Here is a 26,026-nt window from a genome sequence, read left to right as displayed (position 1 = left end):
GTGTACCAGCTGGAAGTTCTGCTGAAGGACTTTGCAATACCAGAAATAGTTTGTTATTAGTGTAACTTCATGGAAGAGAAATAAGATAAAGCTATCATTATGATTTTATTTAATCAAAATGATGTTTTCTTTAGAGGTGGAATTCGTTGAGTTTTCTGTCTCATATGAAATAATCCACTCTTGCCTATAAAATGTTTTTGTGTAACTCTCCTGTGCACACCAATTTAGGCATTGGTGTGTTTAGATGCATGGGCATCCCTGCTGCACCAAAATCCCACAAATTGTGTTCAACAATCATGAAATCAAACAACAGTTCTACAACACGTTTGCCCAGGAACTAAGTGCAAGTACAGGTTGTGTAAAGGTAAAATTGTATCAACAACCCGGCTCAGTTATCTTGTAGCAAGCTTTCTCATTGTTACTGGGTTTAAATGGTTTCATATAATATATCATATTATCAGTGGGTCTCTCATGGGTGTACATATCCATTGCTTCTTATCCATTGATTTTTATTTCTTCCCCGGTGCTGTTGGAGTGCCAACGTTACCTAAGTGTCACAGCCGTCGTGTGCTCTTTTAATCCCTTTCGCACCCATTTTCCGCTGCCCTTTCCACCGGTGCTTTGGCTATGAGGGCAGTACCCGGCGTGAGGCCGCCCGTACGGGTCGGGGGGCGCTGGCTGCGCTCGGTCACCGCCCTGCGCCTCAGCCCTCACACCGGCCCGCCGGGGCGCCCCCTGGCGGCGCGGGCCGCTGCCGGGCCGGGCCTGGGCGGAGCCTGGCGGAGCCAATCGAGCGCGCCCGGCGCGTTCAAACGGGGCGGGGGCGGCGCCGGGCCCGAGCGCAGCGCGGCGGAGCGGAGCGGAGCGGGGCGGCGGTTGAGGAGGGGCGCGCTCAGGTGAGCCCGGCCCGGACGGACGGAGCGAGCGAGCCTTCCGCGGCCCGCTCTGCGCCGCCGCGGGGCTGTGGGTCGCGGGGGGCGGCAGCGCTTCTGGCGGTGCTGCTCTCCCCGAGGGCGGGCCCGTGGCAGTGCGGGGTCCGCCGGGGCTCGGCCAGGGAGGGAGGGCAGCTTTGCTGAGGGGTAACAGAGATGCCGGTTGTTCCAGCTTTGAGCGCTTGCGTTTCGTGTCCAGTTAGTGGTTGTGATTCTTTAAAAACGAGGAATGAGCGTATTTCTCGTGCTGAGTTCAGTTCTCTCGAGCTGAACCTCATTCCTTATTTTAGAACGATTGAGTCTTTATTAGGGAGTTTCACTTTTCTCCAGAAAGACTTTGTGATTATTCATAAGGCATAGCTGTGGCAAGAGGAGGGGAGAACTTAAAAGAGTTATGTTAAAGCTGCATGGAAAGGATGGACTTTCCAGAAAACACACCATTCATAGCTTACATCCGTGTTTCTCTATTTACTGACTGCTAGAGGGAACCACGAAGTTTGTATTTTACTAGTCATGTAAAATAATTTCCTGTCTCAAACTGGATTGAGCAATAAATACACTGCTCTGAAATTTTAATATTTTCCTCACAAGTTGTGAGCTATGAAAACTGTACAATCATGACATGTGTAAGTGGATGTAATTGCATACAGTCTGAGAGTACTCTGAAAGCTACTGCTTAAAAGTGTAGCATTAAAGGAAACTTCTATTGGAGCAGTGGCTAAATGGTTTCTTCTACATCACTTGCTCTCATCTTGCTTTCCTTTTTTTTCCCCTGACCATGTACTGCTGTTGTTAATGATACCGCAGCTCTGAAAGGATCAAAGGCAGGTGATTTCTTTTTGACTTGTAACCATGTTGGCAAGTCTGCAGTGGGTATTGATATCGGACCCATTACCACCCAATAACTGATGCAGATGCAACAGGGAAAACTTGCTTTCCTATACAGATTATATATAGAGAGCTTTCAAAATATTTCCATGTATAAAGGACAGGGAGTATACTTTACAGTTTTCTTTTGTCCCCTAGGCCAGGTATCTTTTGTTTTGCTATGTGTCTATGTACAAGAGTGAGCTAAAATAACATCCAAAGTTACTATTAATAGTCACCTTTATTAACTGTCCTCTTCTGAGACTGGGTGATATATTGTATATCAAAATCCTGGGAAAAAAATCTTCCATGTTCACAGACTTCCTATTCAAGGTTAACTTTGCTGTTCTGTTGGAGTCTGATAGCTGTAAAACACAAAGAGTGCAAATAGGTGTGAGTAAATGGAGACATGATCTGGAATGTCCTCAGTTTGGAAATCATGGTAGATCATTTGGAAGAAATATCCATGGTCATCTTTGTTGCTAAATAGTTATATTGTTCTTTTTATTAGCTGTTGCTTCTTTGTGATGCTTGGTTTGCTTTCTGAAACAAATCATAGAACTCAATAAATTAAGTCAATTAGCCTTTTGTTGGAAGCAAGACATTCAGATATAAAAGAATTATTTTTTTTAAATAGCAGAGGTGAAACAGGATACTAACTGTTCTTAATGTTTGGGAAAGTGTACTGCAGTATATGTAAGGAGCTCCCCATGGAACAAAACATAACTCACACTGCACATCAGCATCATAAAAAAATTATTTGCTTTGTCTCCCCAGATTCCTCATGAAGCAGCAACTAGAAATAATCCTTTAGGAAAGTGCTGTACTTGTTAACACTTGGATTTTAATTAGCTGGAAGACAAGATGCCTATTTACACAGTTCCTGCCAGGAGCTCTGCTGGGACACGATGCACTGACACTTTGCAGAAGCCTTCCTCACACAATACCCTGGCCCCCAGTAAAGCATCTGGGCAGCAGCTGAGGTCACAGGGGTTGGGAGAAAAGGATGGTCTGCCTTCATGTCCTCAGAATAAGACTGAGGAAGTAAACAGGACCTATGTGATTTCAGCATGTGCAAAAGTGAGTGATGTGTCAACTTCTTTTAAACTGGAAGGCAGATTAACACTCCAGAGGAGAACTGGAGCAAGCAAAAAATCAGTGTCTGGTAGTGACACAGCACAGAGTACAGAAGAGCTACAAACAGAGAAAAGACTTACTCTGCAGAGGCGTGTGAGGACTGGCTCCACAGAGAGGAGTAAAATTAATCAGAATATTGTGCCTAGAAAAGGAAACGATGACTTTGATACACAAGGAAATGACAAGGTTGCACTTCCACAGAATATTAAGAGTACAGATGGTGTTAAACCAAACTTGAAGTTAACTGAGAGTCAGTCAAGTACCAAATTGCAGCACAACCTGAACAGCAAGGATTCCTTTGGTTTAGTTGGTGGTGTCTGTGAAGATGCTATCAACAGGTGTTTAAAAGATAAGACAAGCACTGCTAACACAAAGTTTCAGAATGAAGTTCCTAAATCAGAACGGTTTGTTACCTCAAAATGTGCTAATAGGCTGTCAGGTGAACAACTGAATGAAAAAGGCAATATAAATAAGCTAGCTGGAAAGCAAAGGGTACAGCACTTGATGATAAAACACAGCAGCTGGGAAAGACCAAGGACACCAGCAAAAGTTTTAACAGAAAGATTTGCACTTACACCAAAGAACAGCACTTCTCAAGACCAACCATCTCTCAAGCTGGCCTCAAATGAACAAACACCTCATCTGCAGATTTTAGCCAAGAAACTCCCCAGTGCCTCCAGCTCTCTTCCTGTGAGTACAAGTTCAGAAACAAAAGAGAACACAGAAACTTTAGCTGAGAGGAGCAGTCCTGGGGAAGATGTTTTCAAAGTGAAAAACAGCAAAGTGATTGTAGCTGTGCGGGTGCGGCCCTTCAGTAACAGGTTTGTATCCTGGACTTATTTCTGGTGCTAACAGTGTGTGTTGAGTTCTGTTTTGTTCTCGTTGAGTTATTTCATCATTGATCCAACCTATAAGGATATAAGACTTACTTGGAAATTAGCTGATACTTCATGCAACACTAAGATAGATTTTATTAAGAAATTGAGGTGACTTTATTGGTGTCTGGGTCTGTTTTTTACATAATCATTAACAAAAGTGCTTTGAGCCTTAATACTTTGTATGTTCCTCAAATAGGTATTTTTAGCAATGATCACTGATTTTTTTTTTATTTTCCATTAGGCAGTGAATTTACTAACTTAAAGCATGTAGCTTATATTTTTTTTCCCACGTTTTCCATTCAGAGAGAAAACTGAAAACTCATTCCCTGTGATCTCCATGAGTGGTTCAGAGACAATTGTACAAAATCCATCCGCAAACCAAGTTTACAGCTTCAGTTACGACTTCTCCTTCTGGTCTTTTGACAAGGGTCATCCTAATTTTGCAAGCCAAGCAAAGATTTATAAAACTTTGGCACTTCCACTCCTTGAAAGAGCTTTTGAGGGATACAATGCTTGTCTTTTTGCTTATGGGCAGACTGGCTCTGGAAAATCGTACACGTAAGTTGCTAATAATAAGTGTTAAAATTCTGCCAATTGTTATGAAGTGTTAAGTCACATAAGAATGAAATGAAATAGATTGGAAAAGAATGGAATAGATTTCAGAGTAAATGAATTGTGTCGAAATGTTATTGTGTATTTTAAAAATGATTAAATCAGTATTTATAGCAATTAAGCAAAAGTTAACTTTAGAATATTTTTATGTATGTGACCCTAACTTCATTCTACTTTTAACAGAGAAAATAAAAACTTTTCCAAGATTTTAGTGAAAAAACCCATTTATTAATGCAGAGAGCTTTTCAGACTCTCTCAGTGGTGTTTTTCACCACTGTTTGTTAATAAAGTATAGCATGTTTTTTGGAGAAGACATTTAAGAGATCATTATAACTATGGTCTTTATGCTTCAGAACTTTAAATAAATCCAGATGTTTGTGGCACTGCTTATTTGAAATCAAATCTTTGCACAAAATAATCCCAGATAAGTAATATTTTTAGGGCTTATAGCCAATTCTGTATACCTTATTTATATTTTGAAATAGAATGTATAGTGAGCTGTTTGGTTTCCAAATATGCATCTATTAAAACTAGTTTGAGTTCTATAATTCCTATCAGGTGCTTTTAATAAAGGTAGTTGAGGACCAGAAATGTTTCTGTTCTATTTACAATAAATATAGAACTTACACAGAAGTTCCCTCTCAAGTAGGTGAACTTCCATTTTAAGTGGATGAACTCAGTCTTTACTTACACTGTTGTTTTTGCCTTGGCCTAAAAGAAAGATAAACTCAGGATTGCAACTGTTATCCTATTTGTAGGTTTGTTGGGTTTGTGTTTGGATTTTTTTTCTTTCACTTAAACAACAACTTACCTTCACCCCTTTGTGTTTTCAACAAGGCTGAAATTAGTATCAGGGTCCTCTGGTCAAGTTTGCACAAGAAATTTGTGCTGTGCAGCGCTCTGTGTCTCTAGACTGCAGGGGGATTAGTCCAGTGCTGCTGTGGCAGAACTCAACAGGAAAAAACTGCACCAGAGCTGGAGACAGGCTTAGGTTGTACTGGAAGTGTGCAGAGAATATAAAATATAGGCATGGTAAGATACTGAACATCTATGGGTTTAGACTCTTCAGCTGCTGTTTTGTTTTACTTGGGTTTTCAACCTGTTTCTCAATGGATGAAATAGAAAATACCTCTGGATATCACCCTGTCCAACTCCACGCTTAGACAAGCACCAATTTAGATCAGGTTAATTTTTGTTGCTTATTGATGTATAACTTACAAGTGTGTGGTATGGCAACTGTGGAGCTGTACAGTTAATATTAAAACTCTCTATGGGGAGTTACAGAACTAAAGCAGCAGGATTTTTGTGACTGCAGGATGATGGGATTTGATGAAGACCGAGGAATAATTCCAAGACTTTGTGAAGATCTTTTCAATCAAATAGCACAAATGGACAAGGAACAGGTGATATGCTTAAGCCATTGACCTTATATTGGACTATGGGGAAAGTGATACTTTAGTGCTGATCCCTTTATTAGTGTTCATATTCTTTTGCTGATTCAAATTCTATTTGCATTGATAGCTCTGATTCATGGGGTTCCCTAAACAGTCAAAATCAACATTGTTTTGCTTCCTTAATGGCAGTAATGTGAGGAAGAAATACGGGTGATATTTTTGTTGCATCACTAGACTAGGATTCTTTCCTCTATATTGCATGTCTTACATTTTAAGATATATGTAAGAAAAGGCAAAACAAATCCCCAGTGGCTCCATACTTTCAGTGAAGGCAGTAAAATAGAGCTCAAAAATATGAATTTATTGTTAAACATCACGTATCAAAGCAAAATACACTGTAATAGTATGCCACTTCTAGTATTCCAGCTCAGTATTCTAGCTGAAGCAAAAAATAACTGCCCTCACTCTCTTTGTATTTTCTTCTCTTTGTGGTTGTTTGTGTCTGTCATGACTGACTTGTGGTTCACTAGACCTTAACATTCAGTTAATCTTGTTCAGGTAAACTTTTCCATTTTTAACTATTCCAAATCTCTTTACTGCTTTTTATTTGAATTCAAGACTTTGAATCCAAATACGTGTGACCATCTAATATTCTAATCCTCCAGCAGATTTGATAGGCACTGAAGAATTTAGAGAAAGTTATTCAATGCTGAGTTTGGCTATAGAGTATAGCTTCTAAAAAATGCAGAGCTTTTGTTTTTATTCCTTTGCTTTATGCATTGCACGTGATTCTGTTGCAGTGAATTGTCTTTATGATTCCAGAAAGTGCTTTAGGGGCTTTGCTGCAATCTTCCTTGTCTCTTAAAATTCCATTATTCTTGAAAATAGAAAAAAGACCCAGATGCCTTCAGAGGAGAGATGTCTTTCATGACAGTATTGTTGTGGTGTTTTTGATTTTTTAAATTGCTATAGGTTGAATCAAGGTTTACCTTTCCATTAGGTCATTCTGTTCCTTGTCAGGATTTTGACAACACCAATCCATGCCTTCCCTCTCACAAATACTGTACTGTGGAAGCACAATCCCTAAGGGAAAGAGATGAGTGCAGGTGCAAACAAAACAATATTTTCATGTACCAAAAACCCAGTGCTGAAACTTCTGAAGTAGATACATATATTGTTTTTTTAGTGCTGTATAGCTTCCATCTGGGAATGTCTATGGATGGAATTCCAATGAATTGTATTTTTCATCTTAGCAGAGGCGTTACAGTAGATAACTTTTAAGGGTCCCTTTCAACCCAAACTGTTTCATGATATCATTTCTCTTGGAAAGTCCCCTCAGCACAAATGTTTGTAACATTGAAAATCAGGATCTGGTAGTCTAAGTTAATTTTTGAAACAAAGGATGATGAGTATGTTTTATGGACTATATTAATAACTATTATTAATTTTATTAGGTTTTGTATCATCTTGAAATGAGCTTCTTTGAAGTATACAATGAGAAAATTCATGATTTGCTTGTCTTTAAAGCTGAAAATGGACAGAAGAAACAACAAGTAAGTTGCTTACAGAATCAAGTATCTGCATAACCTTTAAGAGTGGCATTTATTCTGAAACAAAAATGCACCAATGACAAGTGATCATTGTTTTTAATCTAAGTACATTAGTTGTGAACAATGGGATTCAAGTAAAAAACAAATAAAAATATCAAAATATCACCACATGACTTAAAGTAAAATGCTTGTCACTGGACAAATGCTGAGCAGTGCTGAAATAGAAACAAAATTATTCAGTAGAATCTATCAAAAAAGTTAAAATCTTCCCTTATTTGCAAAATGAAGGTGATCTTAGGAGCCTTTATAAAAAGTCTCTGAGGATATATCTAAATCTCCAGCTTATAATAAGAATCTTTTGTACAATATAAGTTGAGTTATAGTCCTGTAATTTAATTGGAGTTTTCTTTTTTTTGTTGTTACCTGATTGTCTCTTAAGGAGCTGGAGGAGGGGGAAAGAAACAAGATTGGACTGATTAACTAGTTAAGTATCACTAGTTAAACCAGTTTAGCTAGTGTTTAGTGGTTGTGTATTAGAATATGTAAAACTGTAAATTAAAGAAATTTGTCTTAAGTAGTGTATGTAAGGAAGGAATTTATTATGTCTGATTTATCAACAAAAGTACTTTGTGCTTTGACATTGAGCACTATCCTGGCCACTTGTGTGTAAATTAAATGTTACTTTATACAACAGTTGGTATGCAACATCCAACTTGATGTTGAAGTCCTTTAACCTAAGCTTAGGTGGATTTCTTATAAAGAAATTAAGACTCTACTGTCTTGTCTAAAGCAGGAGAGCTTTCACTCAGAGTTTTGTCAGTGATTTTGGGGTAAGCTACTTAGAAACATAATAGATTTATGCTATAGAATCTTTTTTAAACATATTCCTGAGTACTAGATCAATGCACTCCTAATAATTTTTATTTTGAAATTTTTCTCATCAGCTTCGTGTAAGAGAACATCCAGTGTTAGGACCATATGTGGAAGGCCTGACAGTGTAAGTCTTAACTTATTTGTTAACTGTTTGTTATCTCTACTTATTTTAACAGATGTGTGGTGTAATACTGAAAAAGGAAATCTTGAGGCTCTGTGAAAGCTTGTGTACTCACCAGTAAATTAAGCAAGATCCCAGTGTCATGTAGTTTTAGAAAAATGCATACCCATGACTATCTTGATATATTTTCTTAATTGCCATAGTGAAATCTAAAAGTGTGGAAGTCTCAAGACAACTGCAGCTTTCATTATGTATTTGTATTCTGTCTGTAACTGGGAAAATGTTTCAGAACTCAGGCAGCAGGGAAATCAATAGAAAGAAAACTATCTGAACCCAAACTTTCTAATTTTTGCCCCCACTCTAGGAATGTTGTCCGTTCTTACTCGGATATTCAGGTAAGAGTTTTTTGGTTACTAAAAGGGGATACAAATATTTCTGCCTTCTCCTTTTCTGCTTACTGCTGAAAAATAAATTCTGTGGCTGGGAAGAAAATGTTTAGCAGACTGTCCAGTAGTCTATGATGTTTCAGCTGATTTTGTAAAAGGGTGATGTAGACTAGTCCTGTATAATGGAGCTGAGTAGCTTTGTACAGTCAAATGTCACTGTTCACATTGTTATTTCTAAAGTTTAACTTTCAAGTCCTCTCTTATAGTCATATTTTTTCTTAACTGTATTTGCAAACATTTAAGTCTTCAGTTAACCATCCAAAGTAGGGTTTGGTTTCATGTCCTGACTTTTGTCTTTTACAGAGTTGGCTTGAACTAGGAAATAAGCAGAGAGCAACAGCTGCTACCGTAATGAATGACAAGAGCTCTAGATCTCATTCTGTCTTCACCCTTGTCATGACACAAACCAAGGTATTGCTGGGGTTTTTTCATATCTGTTCAAATCTGGTAGTAAAAAGTTCTTTTGTGTGCTGCCTACAAAGTTGTGACAATATACTTGAAGATCTTTGACTAAAGCACAGGGCATTTTAACATGGCTTTCTACACTGCAAAACTTGTTTTATTTTTCATGCTTTGAGTAAATTCTGATGTCTTTGTGCTATATATTTATAGCAGCAGTATAAATATGTCTTGGCTGACAGATCTAGGAGTAGTTCCAAGCTTCTCAGTGTGATTTTTGAGATGTAACAGGAATCCTAATTGAGGCTAGATTGAATTTCACACTGCTGCCAACACATCTTAGCTTCTAAGAAGGTTAGGCCATGTGAGGTGCGTGGCTGTGCTGAGTTCCTGCAGGCAACAAACTGGGGCAGTGGTAGGAGATGCAATTTCTGCTCAGTTTCAACACACTTCACTGAATAAATGTTTTCTTGCTTCAGGATGCCTCTTCCCCAAGTGTCTCCAGGATATAGGGACTACAACTCGTCATCTGATTTACAGATGTTTAAAAGACAAAACCTGACTTAGTGATGTGAGCCTGAAGACAGAAATAGGTAGAGCTCCTCAGGAGTCTACAGACTGTCCGTTTTCTCCATTGACAAATGACTTGTTGGTTTGGGGGTTTTTGTTCTTGATTGGTTTAATTTTTTTGTCCCAGTTTCCTGGATTTTCTCCTTTCTTATTCCCCTTGCCATTCTCACCATTAGATTATTGATTTTTCTCTATCATAGCTGGTCCCACTGACTCCTTAACTGATCTTCACTGGTCTAAGTCAGTAACAGCTTACTGATTTACATGTTTATTGGATAACTGCAATTGGATTGACTGCAGTCATCAAACTTCAGACCCAAATTCCTAGTTTGGTGATCTGTTGGGATTTCAATTTATGCAGTTATTCAGCAACAACTAACTGATACTATGGTTATAAGTCTGAGCTTAGTCTCCTTCAAGGGATATACACAAGAGCATCCTGTAAAAAATTAAATGGCACCATGAATTTTTTATGTATTTAATGTAAACAGCTTGTCTAATTTCTGCTCATCCTCAGGCTTTTTGTTTTGGTTTGAATGCCAGCATCTCCCTTTCTTTCCAGGTAGAATTTGTGAATGAAGAACAGTGTGATCGTAGGCTCACCAGTCACATAAATCTTATCGATCTAGCTGGCAGTGAGTGCTGTACAAAGGCTCAGACCACTGGAGAAAGGCTGAAGGTATATCAAGAGTGGAAATCTGTGGAAAGGTCTTGACTCCTAAGAACACCCTTAAACTCCAAAGCATGCTCACCTAACAGGACTTTTGGGCAGGAACTGTAGCTATAAAAGGATGCATACAGCCCTTATGCTTATCAGTATTACATCACATTTTGCCAGTGAGAGTGAGTGGCCTGAAGAAGCTGTTTGGACTGTGCAATGTGGCAGATCTTGCTTAGAGCACCTTTTCCCATGCTATGTAGGTCTAATGATCCTGCAGAAGGAATGAGGGGAAACTGTTTGTGTGACTTTGGAAATCATGAATCTAATATCACATGGAGTTGAGGCTTGCTCCTTTTTGCAGCACCTAATTAAACAGATTTTTCTGATAAGAGACTTTATTTCAAGCTGCCTTCATAAGTTTGATGGTTCTTAACACTACTTACTTTAAAGGCAGGGTCTTTGTTCTTTTCAAATGAAGATACTCTTCCATCTTGGTTTTTTTAATAATTGGGGACATTTAATGTGGTACAGCTGTAGCATACATTGAACAAACACAATTAATCAACCATGCAGTTGATAACATCACACAGGAAACTGCAACTGTATTATAAATATTTTTATATTTGCTTTGTGTAGGAAGGTGTGAGTATCAATAAATCACTGTTGACCCTTGGAAGGGTTATTTCTGCACTGTCTAAACAATCTCAAAATGGAAAGAAAACTTTCATTCCTTACCGGGAATCTGTCCTCACTTGGTACGTACATTATATAGCGACTGCAGCTTTCTGAGCTTGTGGTTTTCTCATCTATTCAGAAGGCATCTTTTCCCATCCTTTCTCTTCCTCTCTCTCAGATGACCTGTGGAGGGAATAGATTAGCCTGTTCTATCAGATAAAGACCAAACAGGAGCTTGGTTTGTGTTTTAAACAGCTAATAGTCCCTTTAACATAAGTAGCAAAACCCTGGGTATTTTGTATTTAATCTGTTCCAGTTGGGAAGTTTTGAATTTTTCTGTCAGTGTGAGGGCCAGGGATTGACTGGTATTCTCCTGTCCAATGAAGGCTGCTAAAGGAAAGTCTTGGTGGCAATTCCCAAACAACCATGATTGCCACAGTGAGCCCAGCTGCAAGCAGCACGGAGGAGACGCTCAGCACCCTTCGCTATGCGAAACAGGCTTGTTCCATTATCAACATTGCTAAAGTAAATGAAGATGTGAATGTCAAACTAATCAGAGGTGAGCTTGACATCTGCAGTCTTTCAGGGTTGTCATTTGCATGTGTGTTTAGCTTATTTCTTAGAAGAGTTGTTACTACTAATATTCTGTTGTGTTGACTGACCTCTTGTCAACTAGTTTGGGATGTCTTCCTTTTAATATTATTGTTCTTTGTGAGCTTTTTTTATTTTCCAAATGCAAGTGATATCTTAGCCTACACTCGAACTGGAAATAAAGGAAGGTGTTTTGTTTTTAAATAAATAACAGGATTAATTTTCTACTGTTGTACTGAAGTGTATTTTGCCTTCATTTTTTACGTGTACTGTATGTCTGGTTTGTCTCATGTAGAATTAAAAGCTGAAATTGAAAAACTGAGGGCAGCTCAGAAAAGTGCTGTGAACACTGATCGTGAAAAATACAGGCGTTATTTGCAGGAAATAACATCTCTGAGGATAGAATTGCACCAGCAGGAGAGGAATATGGCAGAAATGCAAAGGTCAGACACTTATTAATGTCTTAATTTAAAATGGAAATGGTAAGATTTATATGCTGTAATTTTCTCCTCATACGTTGCGTTATTTTCTCCATATATTAAGGGCCTGGAAAGAAAAACTTGAACAAGCAGAAAAAAGGAAATTGGAAGATATAAAAGAATTGCAGGTACATTTTTTTTCTATAGGACATAGTACAGAAAATATAACCTCAGCAAACCTTGCTGTATGAATGAGAGTAGCTGTAAGATTTGGTTTCCTTAATACCCACTTTGCAACAGATTGCTGTGACTTCTTAGAAAAATTTAATGCAGATATTTGAATGCATAGAGTAAATTGTTTTTTAATGCAGGGCTCTTTTTTATCTAGAAAGCTGGAATTGCATTTAAAATGGACAATCATTTACCAAACCTTGTCAATCTCAATGAAGATCCTCAGCTTTCTGAGGTGCTGTTATATATGATCAAAGAAGGAGAAACTACTGTTGGAAGGTGTACACCAAATTCAAAACATGATATCCAGCTTTCTGGAGTGCTGATTGCTGATGACCATTGGTTTGTAGTGTTCTTTTTATATTTTAAGTTTCTTCTTACCCTTCCCTTTCTTTTGGAGTCACTCTTCCTTCTGTCAGTAACAAATATAGTCTTCTAGCCAAGACAATACTATATAGGGATATTTTTTGTACTGCTCAATGATTAAGGCAGCTACCTTCTGTTCCCTCTAGAAATCTGTTAGCTGAGGTAGCTTAGTTTCTTTGTTCATTACATTCATGTAGCACAGGTTTCTTCTGCAGCATTTCTACATGAATAAGACATGATCAAATGATGCTGTGTGATAGATAAATGTTGCGTTAAGTTCAGTGGAAAAGTGAAATGCCTTGCAGTTCTTAATTTAATAAAAATAGACAGCAGCTTGGCTGTACTGTAGAAATATTGCTCAAAGTGCATTCCCTGCAACTGATCCCCCAAAAAATGCTGTAAGAAATGTAACTAATCAGTTACTAAAAACATGAAAAGCACATTATTAAAGAAATTCTCAGGTGGCAGGGTATTGCAGTAATTTTCTAGCAGTGGATTCCTAGATATAAATACAGGTTCTCTACCAAAATATAGGGTGTCATTCATTAGTTATGTGTGTTGTACGTAAATAGTATGAAGACAATACAAACCTAGGGAAACAACAGCATCTAAAGCTTGCATTTTAGTCTATTAAGAAACATCACTTGCTATTATCATGAGCTACTAACACTACAAATGTTTCTTGTTTTCAGCGTTATTAAAAATACTGTTGGCAAAGTAAGTATTATTCCACTTAGAGAAGCCAAGACATATGTAAATGGGAAATGCATTTTGGACCCAACAATTCTGCATCATGTAAGTAACTGATCTGGTAACAATAATTTGTGCATGTGTGGGTTTCTTTGCTTTGTTAATATCTCAGCTTCAGACTGCAGGTTTTCTGAGAATGCTCTGTAACCATAAATATTTGTCTTTTCCTCTTTGATTTCTCACTTCATCTGCATGTTTTAAGAACTGAAAATTTGCTTATAAATCTTGAAGTTTCAGCAGAATTTTTTTTCTCCCAATAGGGTGATCGAGTGATTCTTGGGGGAGACCATTATTTCAGGTTTAATCATCCAGCAGAGGTTCAGAAAGCTAAAACACCTTCTTGTGGGTCTTTGTCTTTGCATGATGGTCCAAAAGATTTTGAATTTGCGAAGAATGAGCTACTTATTGCACAGCGAACACAGTAAGTATTGATTCTTCTTGTTCTGAAAATAAGCTCAGTTGTTAATTCAACCATGCAATTAGTTTTATAAGTAACTGAAGATTATTAATTATTTCACAATGGGGAAAGTTGGCAAATAGCAACTCCATTTATAATGGAAGTCACAGACTTGGCTGAAATGATGTACACCTCAAAGGTTCAATCACCACAAGCTAATCCAGATACCAACAAGGTAGACCACTATTAGAGAAACACTGAGCTCCAGGGGTCCTCAGAGTAGTGTATCTCTTTAATTATGTTTCTCTCCAAATGTATGATGAGTCTGAAAATGACTTTTGATGTTTTAAAGAAATTTAAAGTCTGAAAAGTAAATGCCTTAGGAAAATGAGAAGAACCCAAAGTAATAACCTTAGGTCTTCTGTGATGGAGAATTTGAGGGACAGTAAAATGTTATTTGTACTTACTTCATTATGGGGTATTATTAAACCACAAGACTCATTGATTTAAAATTTAATTTTGCATCTTAATGTGATTTAGTGAGTTTCCATCGCAGTCTTTAAATTTGTGAAAATGATGTAATAAAATAAAAATGGAAATTGAGTGGATTTGAAATTCTGGAATGTGTTTCATATTCACATTGGAAGTATCTACATTTTGTCTGTGAAATCAAAACCATGTAAAGTATGTAGGTTTTCTTATTAAAAAATTAAACTCTCATGACAGAAAAAAGATTTTAATCTGTATGCATCTTATGAGAGACAAACAGCAGCAATCTAAATGTATGACACTTGTAGGCTTGAATCAGAAATTGAAGAGGCACGACTCAAAGCCAAGGAAGAAATGATGCAAAGTGTCCAAATAGCAAAAGAGATGGTTCAGCAAGAACTGACCTCACAAAAAGAAGCATATGAGAGCAAAATAAAATCCCTGGAAGCAGAGGTGGTAAGTTGTCATTGCATCATTACATGAAATATATCAATAAAGTAAAGCAGAAACTGTAGTTTGTGGTATCTGTTTTTTTGGTGCTCAGTTGGGCTTGGTTTGTGTACTTTTGGTTTTCTTTTTCTCTTGCATACTATAGCAGCATGTTAGAGAATGCTAAGTCTCATTCTTAAAAAAAAAAGTCAGCCTTAGTAACAGAAGAAGTTGTAAAGTAGTTATCCTCTTCAGAGTTATTCCAGGGATTGTAACTTTTAAGCAAAGAAAAATACCCACAGAATCTATCTTATTGTATGAGGCTTTTAATTCACTATTCTGGATTGATTATTACAGGTTTACTTTTTCTTTCCAAGCTTGAATGCTACTTTGTAGTTGTTTTTTTTTTCAGTGCAGTTGTAACATGCATAAGTTGGCATAGAATAGTACATTGTGGTAAAAAAATAATGATGTATCTCATATCTCACATATTCTATAGAAGACCTAAAGTGATGCTTGTGAACTGGGATATAACCATTGCTGACGTTGGACTGTGTAGGTCAGAGGCTGCAAGTTCTAAATGTATGGAATATCTGCCTGAAGGATGGGTCAGAAATGCTGTAGAAGGAGTATTCCTCCTCTCACTTTTCCTTTTTATATTAGAGAGAAGAATCTCGTAAGAAGCAAATCCAAGAACTGAATAACCAAAAAGCCACAACCAAAATACAGGAGCTGGAGAAGGCAAAGAAAAGCCTTGAGCTAGAACTCCACTTCAATAAGAAGCGTTTAGAAATGGAGACCTTAGCTACCAAGCAGGTAATTTAAAAAAAGCCTTTTAAGACAATAAATTCTGGTTTGGTTGGGGGGCTTTTTTTTTTTTGAAAATCAATTATTATTATTGTAAAGGATTATCAATAATAATAAATTATTATTGTAAAGGAAATGATTTAAAGTACTTCTATGTGATTTTATGCAGAATAATTAATGTTTTGTTTGCAACCTGAGTATGCTAACGTATTAAGGTTGGGGATTAACTAATCCTGACCTTATTTCTTAAATAATGTGGATGGTTTTGTTCCTGCACCAAAATTTAGCAACTATTGCCTTTGGCAGAAGTTACTGCTCCAGACATTAATGTAAGTAATGACTAAGTTTTGGCTGGTGTTAATACATATCTGACTGCTGCAACAAATACAACTTTTTAAAAAAGCTGTTCTTTTTTAATTCCAGTATTTTTTGAGCATTGCAATATGTAAGCAAACCCAGAGAAATGTCAGTTTGAAAATTAATTATTTTATATTAGCATAGCAGATGTCCAGTATAAAATTAATTTTGTGAGTCTTTAAAATGGCAGGAACAAAAAATTTAGCTTCAACGAACAACATTAAGAGCTTTAGGTTTTTTCCTTTTACCACTGCCCATTTTCCCCCAGGCTCTAGAAGACCATAGTATTCGTCATGCAAAGATAGTAGAAGCTCTGGAAGCTGAGAAGCAGAAGATTGCTGAGGAAATACATGCCCTTCAGAAGAATCCTGGGAGTGGGAATAAACCAGTGATGAGTATGTATATGCATAATGTTACAAAGGCAGTGCTGCCTTCTCTTTTTCTCAGTGGACATGGGTGATGATATTGATACAGGAATTGTATCCTGTATTGATACAGGAACTTTTTCTGTTTCACTAATACTTCTCTAGTGATCCTGAACAAGAAGAGCCTTCTGGTTGTTACAATTCTTTCTATTCATCAGCTGTATGTATTGGGCTGTGTTAAAAGCTCTGTTTACTCACACTCAGGGTGGTTAGGTGGACATACTTGTAGTCTGTGTTTATTCCAGTTACTTAAAAGTCCTTCCCTGTCTGTCTCCACTGGTCAGGCATTAACTCAATGGGGAATTTGGAGTAAAAGAATTCATTTTCTTCAGTTTCTTATCTTGGATTAATAATAATAATAATAATATAGTATCTAGTCTTATTCCTCTGTTTCTGAAATACCTTTTACCCAATCATTTAAAGGGGTTATCTTGCCTGTAAGGGTAATGCTTTCCCAATGCATTGGGAATTCTTGGAACTATTGGTGGCTAAATTACTTTTTTGCTTTTGGGTTGTGGTTTCTTTTCTGCCCTTTATTTTTTAACTCTAAAGTTGTTGCATCACATAGTTTGGTTCACTAAATCAGTATGTTCTATATTCTTTATTAGCTCCACTGAACTGGAAGTCTCTGAAGCTGTCTGTGATGATTAAAGAGGCTAATGCCATTAGCAATGCATTAGGGAAAAACACTATTTTCTGCAGGTCAGTATCTGAGTTACCTAATTATAATGTGTGTATGTAATAGTTATGTGATATTTGTGTATATATTTGGGGGTGGATTCAGGATATGCAGTGAGCTGTTGATGTTTCCTTTAACAGTCATGTGCAATTGAACATGATAAATTTATTTTCCAAACTATTGTTAGTTAAGTGTGTAGCTGAGCCTTGGTATTTTGAAATGGGAATTTCTAATTTGAATTTTAAATCAAAACTTTAAAGATAGGGTATAAGACAGATAATTTTGAATTTAGTGTGCATTGGAGGTGAATCTGCCCATGTCCATCTTACTTTGGTTCATATATTAAAGTGGTCCTAAAGCACAGTAACTGAGATGCATGATGTCTGAAGAAATTTCTGTGTCTGTGTCAGGTTTTTAGTCTCTGTATAATCCTTGATTATGCAAGTATCTTGTTTAATTTTACAATATTAGTGTGGTTTTTTTTGTCTTGATTTTTGTCTTTTTTTTTAAACTTTCTCCAATTCTTAGGCATGACAAAATTGATGATAAAACAGGAACAGTGTCTTCTATTCAGGTGCAAGTTCGTAACATCAAACTGGGAATAACAACTTTTTGGAGCCTAGAGAAATTTGAATGTAAGCTAGCAGCAATGAAAGAACTCTATGAGGTCAGTAACAATTAAAGAAGAACCATTAGTAATCAGTAATATTTTGTCAGAGATAAGGTTTTGATAATGCATACAGGAGGAAAATCTTGGTGATTTTTTTGGGTTCTTAAACACAAGACATGTGACTACTTTTCACTAAAAACATGCAGATGCATTTGTCCATCAAACAAAGAGAATACAATAGAAACAAATGACTTTATTCAGGTCATTTTGTGTCGGGAGTAAGAAGCAGTAAAGCAAGGACTGCTTTGTGATTGTTTTGGTTGTTGAATTGTTTCATATTGTAAAAGAACTTGAATTTCTAAAGGTATCACTTGAGTTTTTATTATTATGTTCTATTTATCCATATGTTGACTATTTTATCACTTTTTTCTGTTTAACTCTCCTCCTCCCCTGTGTTTCCTTTATTTTTTCAGAGTAGTGATAGAAATAAAGCTGTTGTTGATGTGTTTTATGATCCTGCTGATGAGTGGGAACCTGACCTTTCAGATAGCTCCATTTCCTTGCTTTCCAGAAGAAGGTAAAAGTAATTTGTAGCTACTCTCCTATACTTAAAACAAAGCAAAAAATTGTGTAGCTATCTAAATATACTTGTGTTCCACTCTCATACACTGTGTCATCTGGTGAGTCTTCTCTTGTATTCATTCATTCTCTTGGATTTCCTCCATGGACAAAAAAATGGAACAGAAGTTGTATGTAGAGCTTTCCAAAGCATCAGTGGAGCATGAAATGTGTAGTTTTTAATGTTTCCTTCCCACTTCTGTACTATCAAAGCATTGTTTTTAAGGAGTACATTGCATATGGTCTGGGGCCTTGCATTTTAAGTTTTAGCCTTACAACAATATTTATAACTGACTCACATTTGTGCAAGCTGTAGCTCATCATGGAAATGCTTGACAAGGAGAAATGGTTTTTGTTTCAAGGGTTTTCATGTTCTTTTATCATCCTTTCTTAGAAGTCGAAGCTTCATGAAGAATAAGAGAATTTCTGGGTGTTTATCTGAGATAAAATTGCAATCTATTCAGAATAAACAGACTTCCTATATATCAGGTACTTGCTAAATGGCAGAACACCTTTCATTTCATACTGAGAATTTGAACCTACTACATACATAAAATGTAGATGGTCCTGATGGTTGTTTGAAAACTGTGGGTTGGAAAGAGAAATTAAAAATGTCCTGTTTATGATACCTTCAAATTTATCATGTCAAGATGTTAACAGTAGAGGTTTCTGTATTTTTGATTATCCTTTCTTAGGGCAAAAACTTCCTGACAAAAACTTCCAGCACTTTGAGCCTAATTTAAGAAATTATTCTAAAACATTACTGTGCTTAACTATGTGGGTTAACTGGAGAAAGAGGCTGAATCCTGATATAGTAATATAGAGACTTCATTTGCTTGACTTGTTGCTATTCATTCAATTACTGAGGCTTCCCCAAGATTTGGCCAGGTTTTACAACCTTTTTTTTCCTGAAGTATAGGATGCTTTAGTCTTCCAAATATTCGAATACATTCAGTGATTTTAGATTGGCTGACTGTTATTTTTTATTTCTCTATAGCTTTTATTGTTGAAACAAATATATTCATGTTAAAGAACTTCACTATGGAATTTCTTTTTGTATTAACAGAAATTATAAACCATTTAGAACATTTTACACATTTTTTCTGAATGACTGTCTTGAGTAGGTGAATGTCTATATAAAAGCCATTACAAAGACACATGGACTGCTCACTCCTATGAAGAGTTTCATGCATGTATGTTTTGCTTTTACCTTGCACAGGTTCACTGAACAAGTCCAGCATATGCTCAAGCATTTCTGAATTGTTTCTTCCTGGAATTTGCAAGGAATCTATAAGTTCAGCTTTAGATTTGCTGGAACAGAATCACGAAGGAGGAAAAAGCATAGCAGATAGTCTCCTAACTAATTTGTTTATAGTTTTTTCTGGAGCATCTGCCATTTCCAAAGCCTATGAACAGCAAGATGAAGAATGTCAGGAAAACTGTAAGTCTCATTTTCATAATGGTTTAAGCATTTCTAATGACTTGTCTTTCAGATGCACAAGCATTTATGTTCATCAGTCACAAGAATTAATGTTCCTGTGTTCATTTGCAAAGGAGATGGATCTGATAAATCTCTTTCTCTTGTAGTTTTCTCTCTTGATCGTGCTGCTCAGTCCTACAGCATCAGAATTGTCTCTGCTTTTGACCAGATTGTGGTTATAAGTAAACTCTGGTTTAATAATGTCCAAAAGTGTCCCGGATCTAGAAAAGTTGATGAAGAAATGAAACAGGAAATAAAGAACTTGGGAGGTTATTTACAGTTGCTGTTGCAGGTAAAGAATTCTGTATATAGAAAACTTCTCTGCATTAATTTATTGCAGACTTACTAAAAGCACTTAAATATCCGGTGTGTGTAATGACAAAACAATGCAGTTAAGGAAGATAAATAGACAAAGTTGCATTTTTTTCTGGCTAAGCTGGTAGTTCCATGTGCTAGTGGAGAGTAATACAGACTTTCCTGTGCCCAGGCCCTGGCAGAAGCATTGGTTCCTACTTGTAAAAGTAGACATGCAATAACAGCAAATGATAGTTTAGACTATGAAGTGCTGCTGTTTATACACTCATAAACCAGTGGTCAGTGAATATTATTTTTGTGCACACTACAGCCTTGTGAATAGTTTGTTTTTTCTTTTAAAACTATGTAGTATAATGGTATGGTTGATCAGTGGTTGCAAGGCATGATTTTTTAGCTGTGATAGATAAACTAGTAGAAGTAGGAAGATGTAAAACTGAAAATACCTGAGTATTGTGTGCTAGGAATTCTTGCTCTATAGAAAGTGTGTATTATTTGACCAGAGGTGCTTTCTGGCATCAGTGGAAGATGTGCCTTTGTTTCCCAGGGGTGTTCTTCAGATATATCCTCGATGGTAACAGAAGCATGGAGCAAAGTAAACCAAACAGTAAAACAAACAATGAAATACACAGGACACTTGGCAGTAGTCACAACAACTGATATTTCATTTCCTGAAGAGAACAACATTCCTGCCTCTGGTTTACAGGTGACGAAATGTTTTTTAGAAATACTAATTATGAATAGTAATTCTAGTGTTGAGTTCACACTTCCTATCAGTAACTGTACTCAGGACAAAATTGTTCCATATACCAATTTCATCAACTGATTTAAGTATATTTAGAGTTTATCTAATACTTCAAATTTAGGATGAAAATGGATGTATTAATATCCTTGAGTTTTTTTTCCTTAAAAACCACAACCTTTAAATTGGTGTAAGTTAAACCTATGAAGAGAAAGAAGTGTACGGTGCTTTTATGACTGTAGCTGCACTGAGATGATACAAGTCTGTCTGTTTCACTGGAATTCACTACTTGTATTTTAGTAATCTGTGTCTAAGTACATTGAATATACAAAAATGTGACCTGAGCTCCTGTGGTCCAAGGAAGAGATGTGTCTGAGTAGACCTGCACTGAATAATTTGCTGGAAATGAAATTATTTCTAGTCTACTGTAGAAAATATGTTCTAATTCAAGACCACATCAGTTTCTTTAACCATTGCATTTTGAACCTTTGTTTTAAAAGGAATTTGTACTTGCCATTTTTGATGGAGTAGGCTCAGGACTGGAGTGTCTCATTGATGCTGTACAGGAGAAAGCAAGAATAGTACAGAAAGAACTTGTGAAACAATGTCCACGAAATGAGGTGAGATGAAATGAAGATTGAAAACTGCTACTATATCTTGGAGGCACTCGATCATGTTTTCTTTCTTGTGTTTGTATTTTAAATAATGAAGATGATACTGTAGGGAGTTACACAAAGTAGAGAATAAAGTATAAGGAATAAGCACCATAGTTAAAAATATTTCTACAGCTGTTTGAAAATTCCAGTAGGGAAGTTAAGGTACCCCTTGGAAGTACACCACTTTCTTAGTGGGTAATCCCTTTTGACAAAGAGCCTGGCTGAATTCTAAGAAAATACTTGGGAAAGACTGAAATCTTCTCAGTGATAAATTGTTCCTCTCAAGGAAAGCAAAAATTTCTTCCTACTCTGGTATTTGCTGTTGTCATTCTAAATCCTACAGATAGTAGTGAAACCATCCAAAATACTTTATTTCAATGTCTTTTGCTTAACTCCCAAATGCTTTGGGTTTCCAGCAAATGGAACTGAGCACTCTGCTTTCCAAATAATGCTGTTCACTTGCAGCTAATTCTGAAGTATCTGCTGTACATGCTTGTCTCTGGTGCAGCTACTGTAAGGATGGAAAGAAAAGGCCAGAGCTACCCCTGCCACTTCGAATGACAGTGATACAAAGTGACAGGACAACCTTTCTTTAGTGAATATTTAAATATGTTCATAGTGAATATTTAAATATGTTCATTTGGTCCTCTCCTAGGAAGGGGTTTAAAACCTTGCAGATGTAATTAATGTTTTCTACCAGTTAATGTTTTCTTTGAAAAATTGCATGTTTAGTTGCAGAAAATGCTATTTGTTTTGGGTATTTCTCTCTTTAGTATGTCAGTGTTCTTTTTATTTTAATGTACCTTGACTTGAATAAAGTGTACAATATAATTCAAAGTTTCTTTGTAGATTCAAAATCGAATAAAGGACAATGTGGTGGCATTAGCCAGATTGCTTGAAAATAACATGTCTTACTGCAGAAAGGTAAGAGAAATGTTTCCCAAAATGTGTGCTTTGAGTCTGGTATTTAAATTTTAAGGATGCATTTATCTTAGAAGAGGAAAGTGTATATATAGGACTGAAAAGCTAACTTTCCTTGCTACTGCATTTCCACTTAAAGCTCTTTTATTTTAATTTTACTTAAAATAAAGAATTTCTGGAGGTACTTGTATCTTCCTTTCTGTGCTCATCTTGAACAGTGTAACTACCTGTTGTCATTTTTTTTTTAAGTTGAAAGATCAGCTTTGCTAGTGTAATTGTTCTATAACTGCTGCCATAGTTTATGACCATTAGTCACTGGTATGTTGAATTAAAAGCCAGGATAGGTGATTTATTTTCTAAGAGCCAAGCATTTCCTGGATTTTCATGTAATTTGCTTTTTTTTTCTTTTTCTAACCCTGTCAACCACGTGCAGTTGTGCATTCTTTTCAGTACTGTCTTATATGACATGACATTGATTTGATTTTGTGTTTCAGCATTGGCTTGATCTATGTGACTGAAACCATAATAGGCATGTTTAGCAGTTAATATATTGTGATGTATTTGATTCTCTTTAAATTGATTTTTATTAATACAGAAAGAAACAGAATCTCAGCTGCCAGAAGAAGAGTCTCTATATCGAGAAATAAAGAAGAGCACTAAGATTGCTGTGAAGTATTTGGAATTGGAGCAGTGCCTGACTGAAGTCTGTCACATTGTCTCTTCCATGTTACAAGGTATTTGCTGAGTTACCACCTGTAACCTACAGGCTACAGGAGACTTGCAAAGCAAGGGAGAGGGCTCTTTGGTACCTGCAAAATGCTGCATTTGATTATTTTGTTTCTGTTTCTCATAGGGTTATACAGAAACACCAGCCCTCTCAGGAGCTTTGCAGAAAATATTTCTGTCATTGCTGGATATTTTAACAACTATTTCAGTTTATTTGCCTCGTCTTCTGTGAACAACCCAATCCAGAAAATGCATGTACCTTTTATGAATCTGGATGAATTGGACTCTCTGGTTGATTCCCTTATTATGAATTTTGAACTTGAACAAGGACAACCATTACTGCAGTCTCCAATTATTTGTAATGAAACTGCTGAGACTCGAGGAGGACGGGTTGAAACAGGTCAGGTTGAACTTGCTTGGAAATGGAATGGGATTCCAGAATGCACACAGACTCCAGAGCTTTCGCCTGGTAGGATAGAATGGGTATAAAATGTTATTATCAAGAAATTAAAGAGAACTCTTTCCTATTGCAACATATCAAAAAAACCCTAAAATGTATGGCTAATTTTATTAGTGAGTGGTGCGAAAGTAAAATGCCATATTTGTATAAGTATCCTATTTTTCACCAAAGAAAAAATACATTCCTTAAGAGGCTGTCAAACTTCAAAATATAATTCCTTTATTTTAATAGAAGTCTATTACTACCTAAGTTTATAAAAAATAATTTGATGTTTTGGAATTTTTGCTTCACCTCAGCTGCATTATAATCTAGTAATGCTACTGCAACTTGAAAGTGTTTTTTATGCCTTTTTTTAAACAGAGCAAAAACTTTGTATTTATTTATGTAGAGAAAAACAACAGAGCTAGTAAAAGTACTTTACAACCTTATTTGATAAATGTTTTTTAAAGTGGGTTTTAGTTCATTGAAGAATCTGGGCTTAAAGTATCAATGATGATGTTCAAAGTGATCTGAAGTAAGTTTATGTTGGGTTTGTTGCTGGTGAGTTATCTTTTGATTGCTGAAATAATTTTCTCTACTATTCATATTGGAATAGAAGCATATCTATTCCTAAATAACACAAATTATCCCAGGTTGTAGAGAACTTCTCCATACACTACTTCCTTGTGCTTGTTATCATTAACATCTTACTTTTGTTCTGATGGCTGAAGTTAACAGGAAGGATGGAAATTAATTTGCATGGGTTTTAGGAGGCCTGGTCTGAGCACAATTTACTCACAGGTGTGCTGAGAAATTCATAAGGTAAAACCTAAGGTTTTTTCCTATACATCAACATGTCAGTCATGGTTTAAGCCCAGCTGGAAACTAGGAACCACAAAGCCACTCCCTTGCTCCCCCATCAGAAGGGTAAAAGGGAGAATCAGAAGGGTAAAAGTGAGAAAATTCTTGGCTTGAATATAGACAGTTCAATAGGGAAAGCAAAAGCTGCACACACAAGCAAAGCAAAACAAGGAATTAATTCACTGCTTCCCATGGTCTTCCTCATGGGCTGCAGGGCAATCTCTGGTCCCATGCCTGGAGCATCTCCCCTGTTCCAGCATGGGGTTGTGGGTCCTTCCCATAGACTGCAGTTCCTCACTAACTGCACCTTCCACAGGGTGCAGTCCTTCAGGAGCAGCCAGCTCCCCCATGGAGTTACAAGTCCTGCCAACAAACCTTTTCCAGCATGGTCTCCTTTCTCCATGTGTCCACAGATCCCTGCCAGGAGCCTATAGCATCATTGGCTTGCCCTGGCTTTCCCTCCATCAGGTCACCTGTGCCAGTGTGGGCTCCTCCATGGGCTGCATGTGGATCTCTGCTTCCACATGGACCCTTCCACAGGTCCCAGTCTCTCTGACTTGTGTTCACACTGGAGGGAGTTCCAGCGTGTCCAGTACAGCAGCACAGAAACAGCAGTGATGCCCTGGCCATGTGCCAGTCCCTGTGCATCACCAGTGCTCTCCTCAAAATGTCCCAGGCGCAGCAGAATGAGGGGATCAGCAGCACAACAGTGAGGAAAGCAAAAAGCAGCCACAGATGAGCACTGCATTAATGTACTGTAAGGCATCAAGCCCAGGGCAAGCACAGCAGTCTGCCCAAAGCAGCCAAAGAGCAGTAACAGCTGTAAATTCCATCTAAGCCATTCCAATCAAAGCTGTTATCTTGAGCCTTCTGAGCCCCATGTTGGGCATCAAAAGGAACTGTTGTGGTTTAAAGCCAGCTGGCAGCACAGCCCACAGAGCTGCATACTCGCTGCCTCCAGTGGGACTGGGGAGAGGATTCAAAGAGTAAAAGTGGGAAAAATCAGGGGCCGAGATAAAGACAGTTTAATAGAAAAACCAAAAGAATTGTTTTGTTTGGCTTGCATGCACAAGAAATCAATTCACTACTTCCTGTGGGCAAGCAGGTGTTCAGGCATCCCCAGGAAAGCAGGGCACCATCACATGTAATGGTTACTTGGGAAGGCAAATGCTATCACTCCAAATGTTCCCCCATTCCTTCTTCTTCCCCTCTGTATACTGAACATGCTGTCACATGGTCTGGAATATCGCAGCTGTGTCCTCCCCACTTCCCAAGCACCTCCAGCTTTTTCATCAGCATGGCAGTACAAGAAGCAGAAAAGGTGTTGGCTTTTTTAACTTCTGCTCAGCAATTAAAAAAAAAAAAAATCTCTATCATCATTGTGTTCAGCACAAATCCAAACAATTGTCATATACAAGCTACCTTGAAAAAAATTAACCCCACCTAAGCCAAAACCAGCACAGCTTCCAAGGTGGATATTCATGGCTGTAATCTCTCCTTCCTATGGAAGATATTCAACATCTTGGGAATTTCCGTCTTTGAAGACATGTCAGGCTCTTGGAACTCATTTATGTGAAAAGACTGTAGTGGAATTAATCATCATTTT

General features: G+C 37.2%; 1 protein-coding gene across 1 annotated transcript; it reads left to right on the top strand.

Moving 5' to 3' along the window:
* Positions 1 to 2,663: 2,663 nt before the first annotated feature.
* On the top strand, positions 2,664 to 24,111 carry KIF14 (kinesin family member 14). Its single transcript, XM_053985005.1, has 29 exons — positions 2,664 to 3,757; positions 4,118 to 4,372; positions 5,742 to 5,829; positions 7,275 to 7,373; positions 8,315 to 8,367; positions 8,729 to 8,759; positions 9,114 to 9,221; positions 10,342 to 10,458; positions 11,077 to 11,195; positions 11,502 to 11,674; positions 12,002 to 12,149; positions 12,250 to 12,313; positions 12,514 to 12,698; positions 13,415 to 13,517; positions 13,733 to 13,893; positions 14,667 to 14,814; positions 15,451 to 15,603; positions 16,220 to 16,346; positions 16,985 to 17,078; positions 17,584 to 17,722; positions 18,139 to 18,242; positions 18,678 to 18,772; positions 19,503 to 19,724; positions 19,871 to 20,055; positions 20,623 to 20,781; positions 21,318 to 21,437; positions 22,323 to 22,397; positions 22,990 to 23,128; positions 23,248 to 24,111. The coding sequence occupies exons 1-29, from the start codon at positions 2,664 to 2,666 to the stop codon at positions 23,607 to 23,609; spliced, it is 4,920 nt and encodes a 1,639-aa protein (XP_053840980.1). The 3' UTR covers positions 23,610 to 24,111.
* Positions 24,112 to 26,026: the final 1,915 nt, after the last annotated feature.

The sequence above is a fragment of the Vidua macroura genome, chromosome 9 (genome assembly GCF_024509145.1).
Source record: "Vidua macroura isolate BioBank_ID:100142 chromosome 9, ASM2450914v1, whole genome shotgun sequence".
Lineage (NCBI taxonomy): Eukaryota > Metazoa > Chordata > Aves > Passeriformes > Viduidae > Vidua > Vidua macroura.
This window is presented reverse-complemented; position numbering and strand designations above follow the sequence as displayed.

What these genes read in the sequence shown, in the direction of transcription:
- KIF14 (XM_053985005.1), top strand. Translation starts at nt 2,664, where the DNA reads ATGCCTATTTACACAGTTCCTGCCAGGAGCTCTGCTGGGACACGATGC. An exon ending in CGGGAATCTGTCCTCACTTG is followed by an intron (nt 11,196 to 11,501) that starts GTACGTACATTA and finishes TGTCCAATGAAG; the next exon opens with GCTGCTAAAGGAAAGTCTTG. An exon ending in CAATGAAAGAACTCTATGAG is followed by an intron (nt 17,723 to 18,138) that starts GTCAGTAACAAT and finishes TTATTTTTTCAG; the next exon opens with AGTAGTGATAGAAATAAAGC.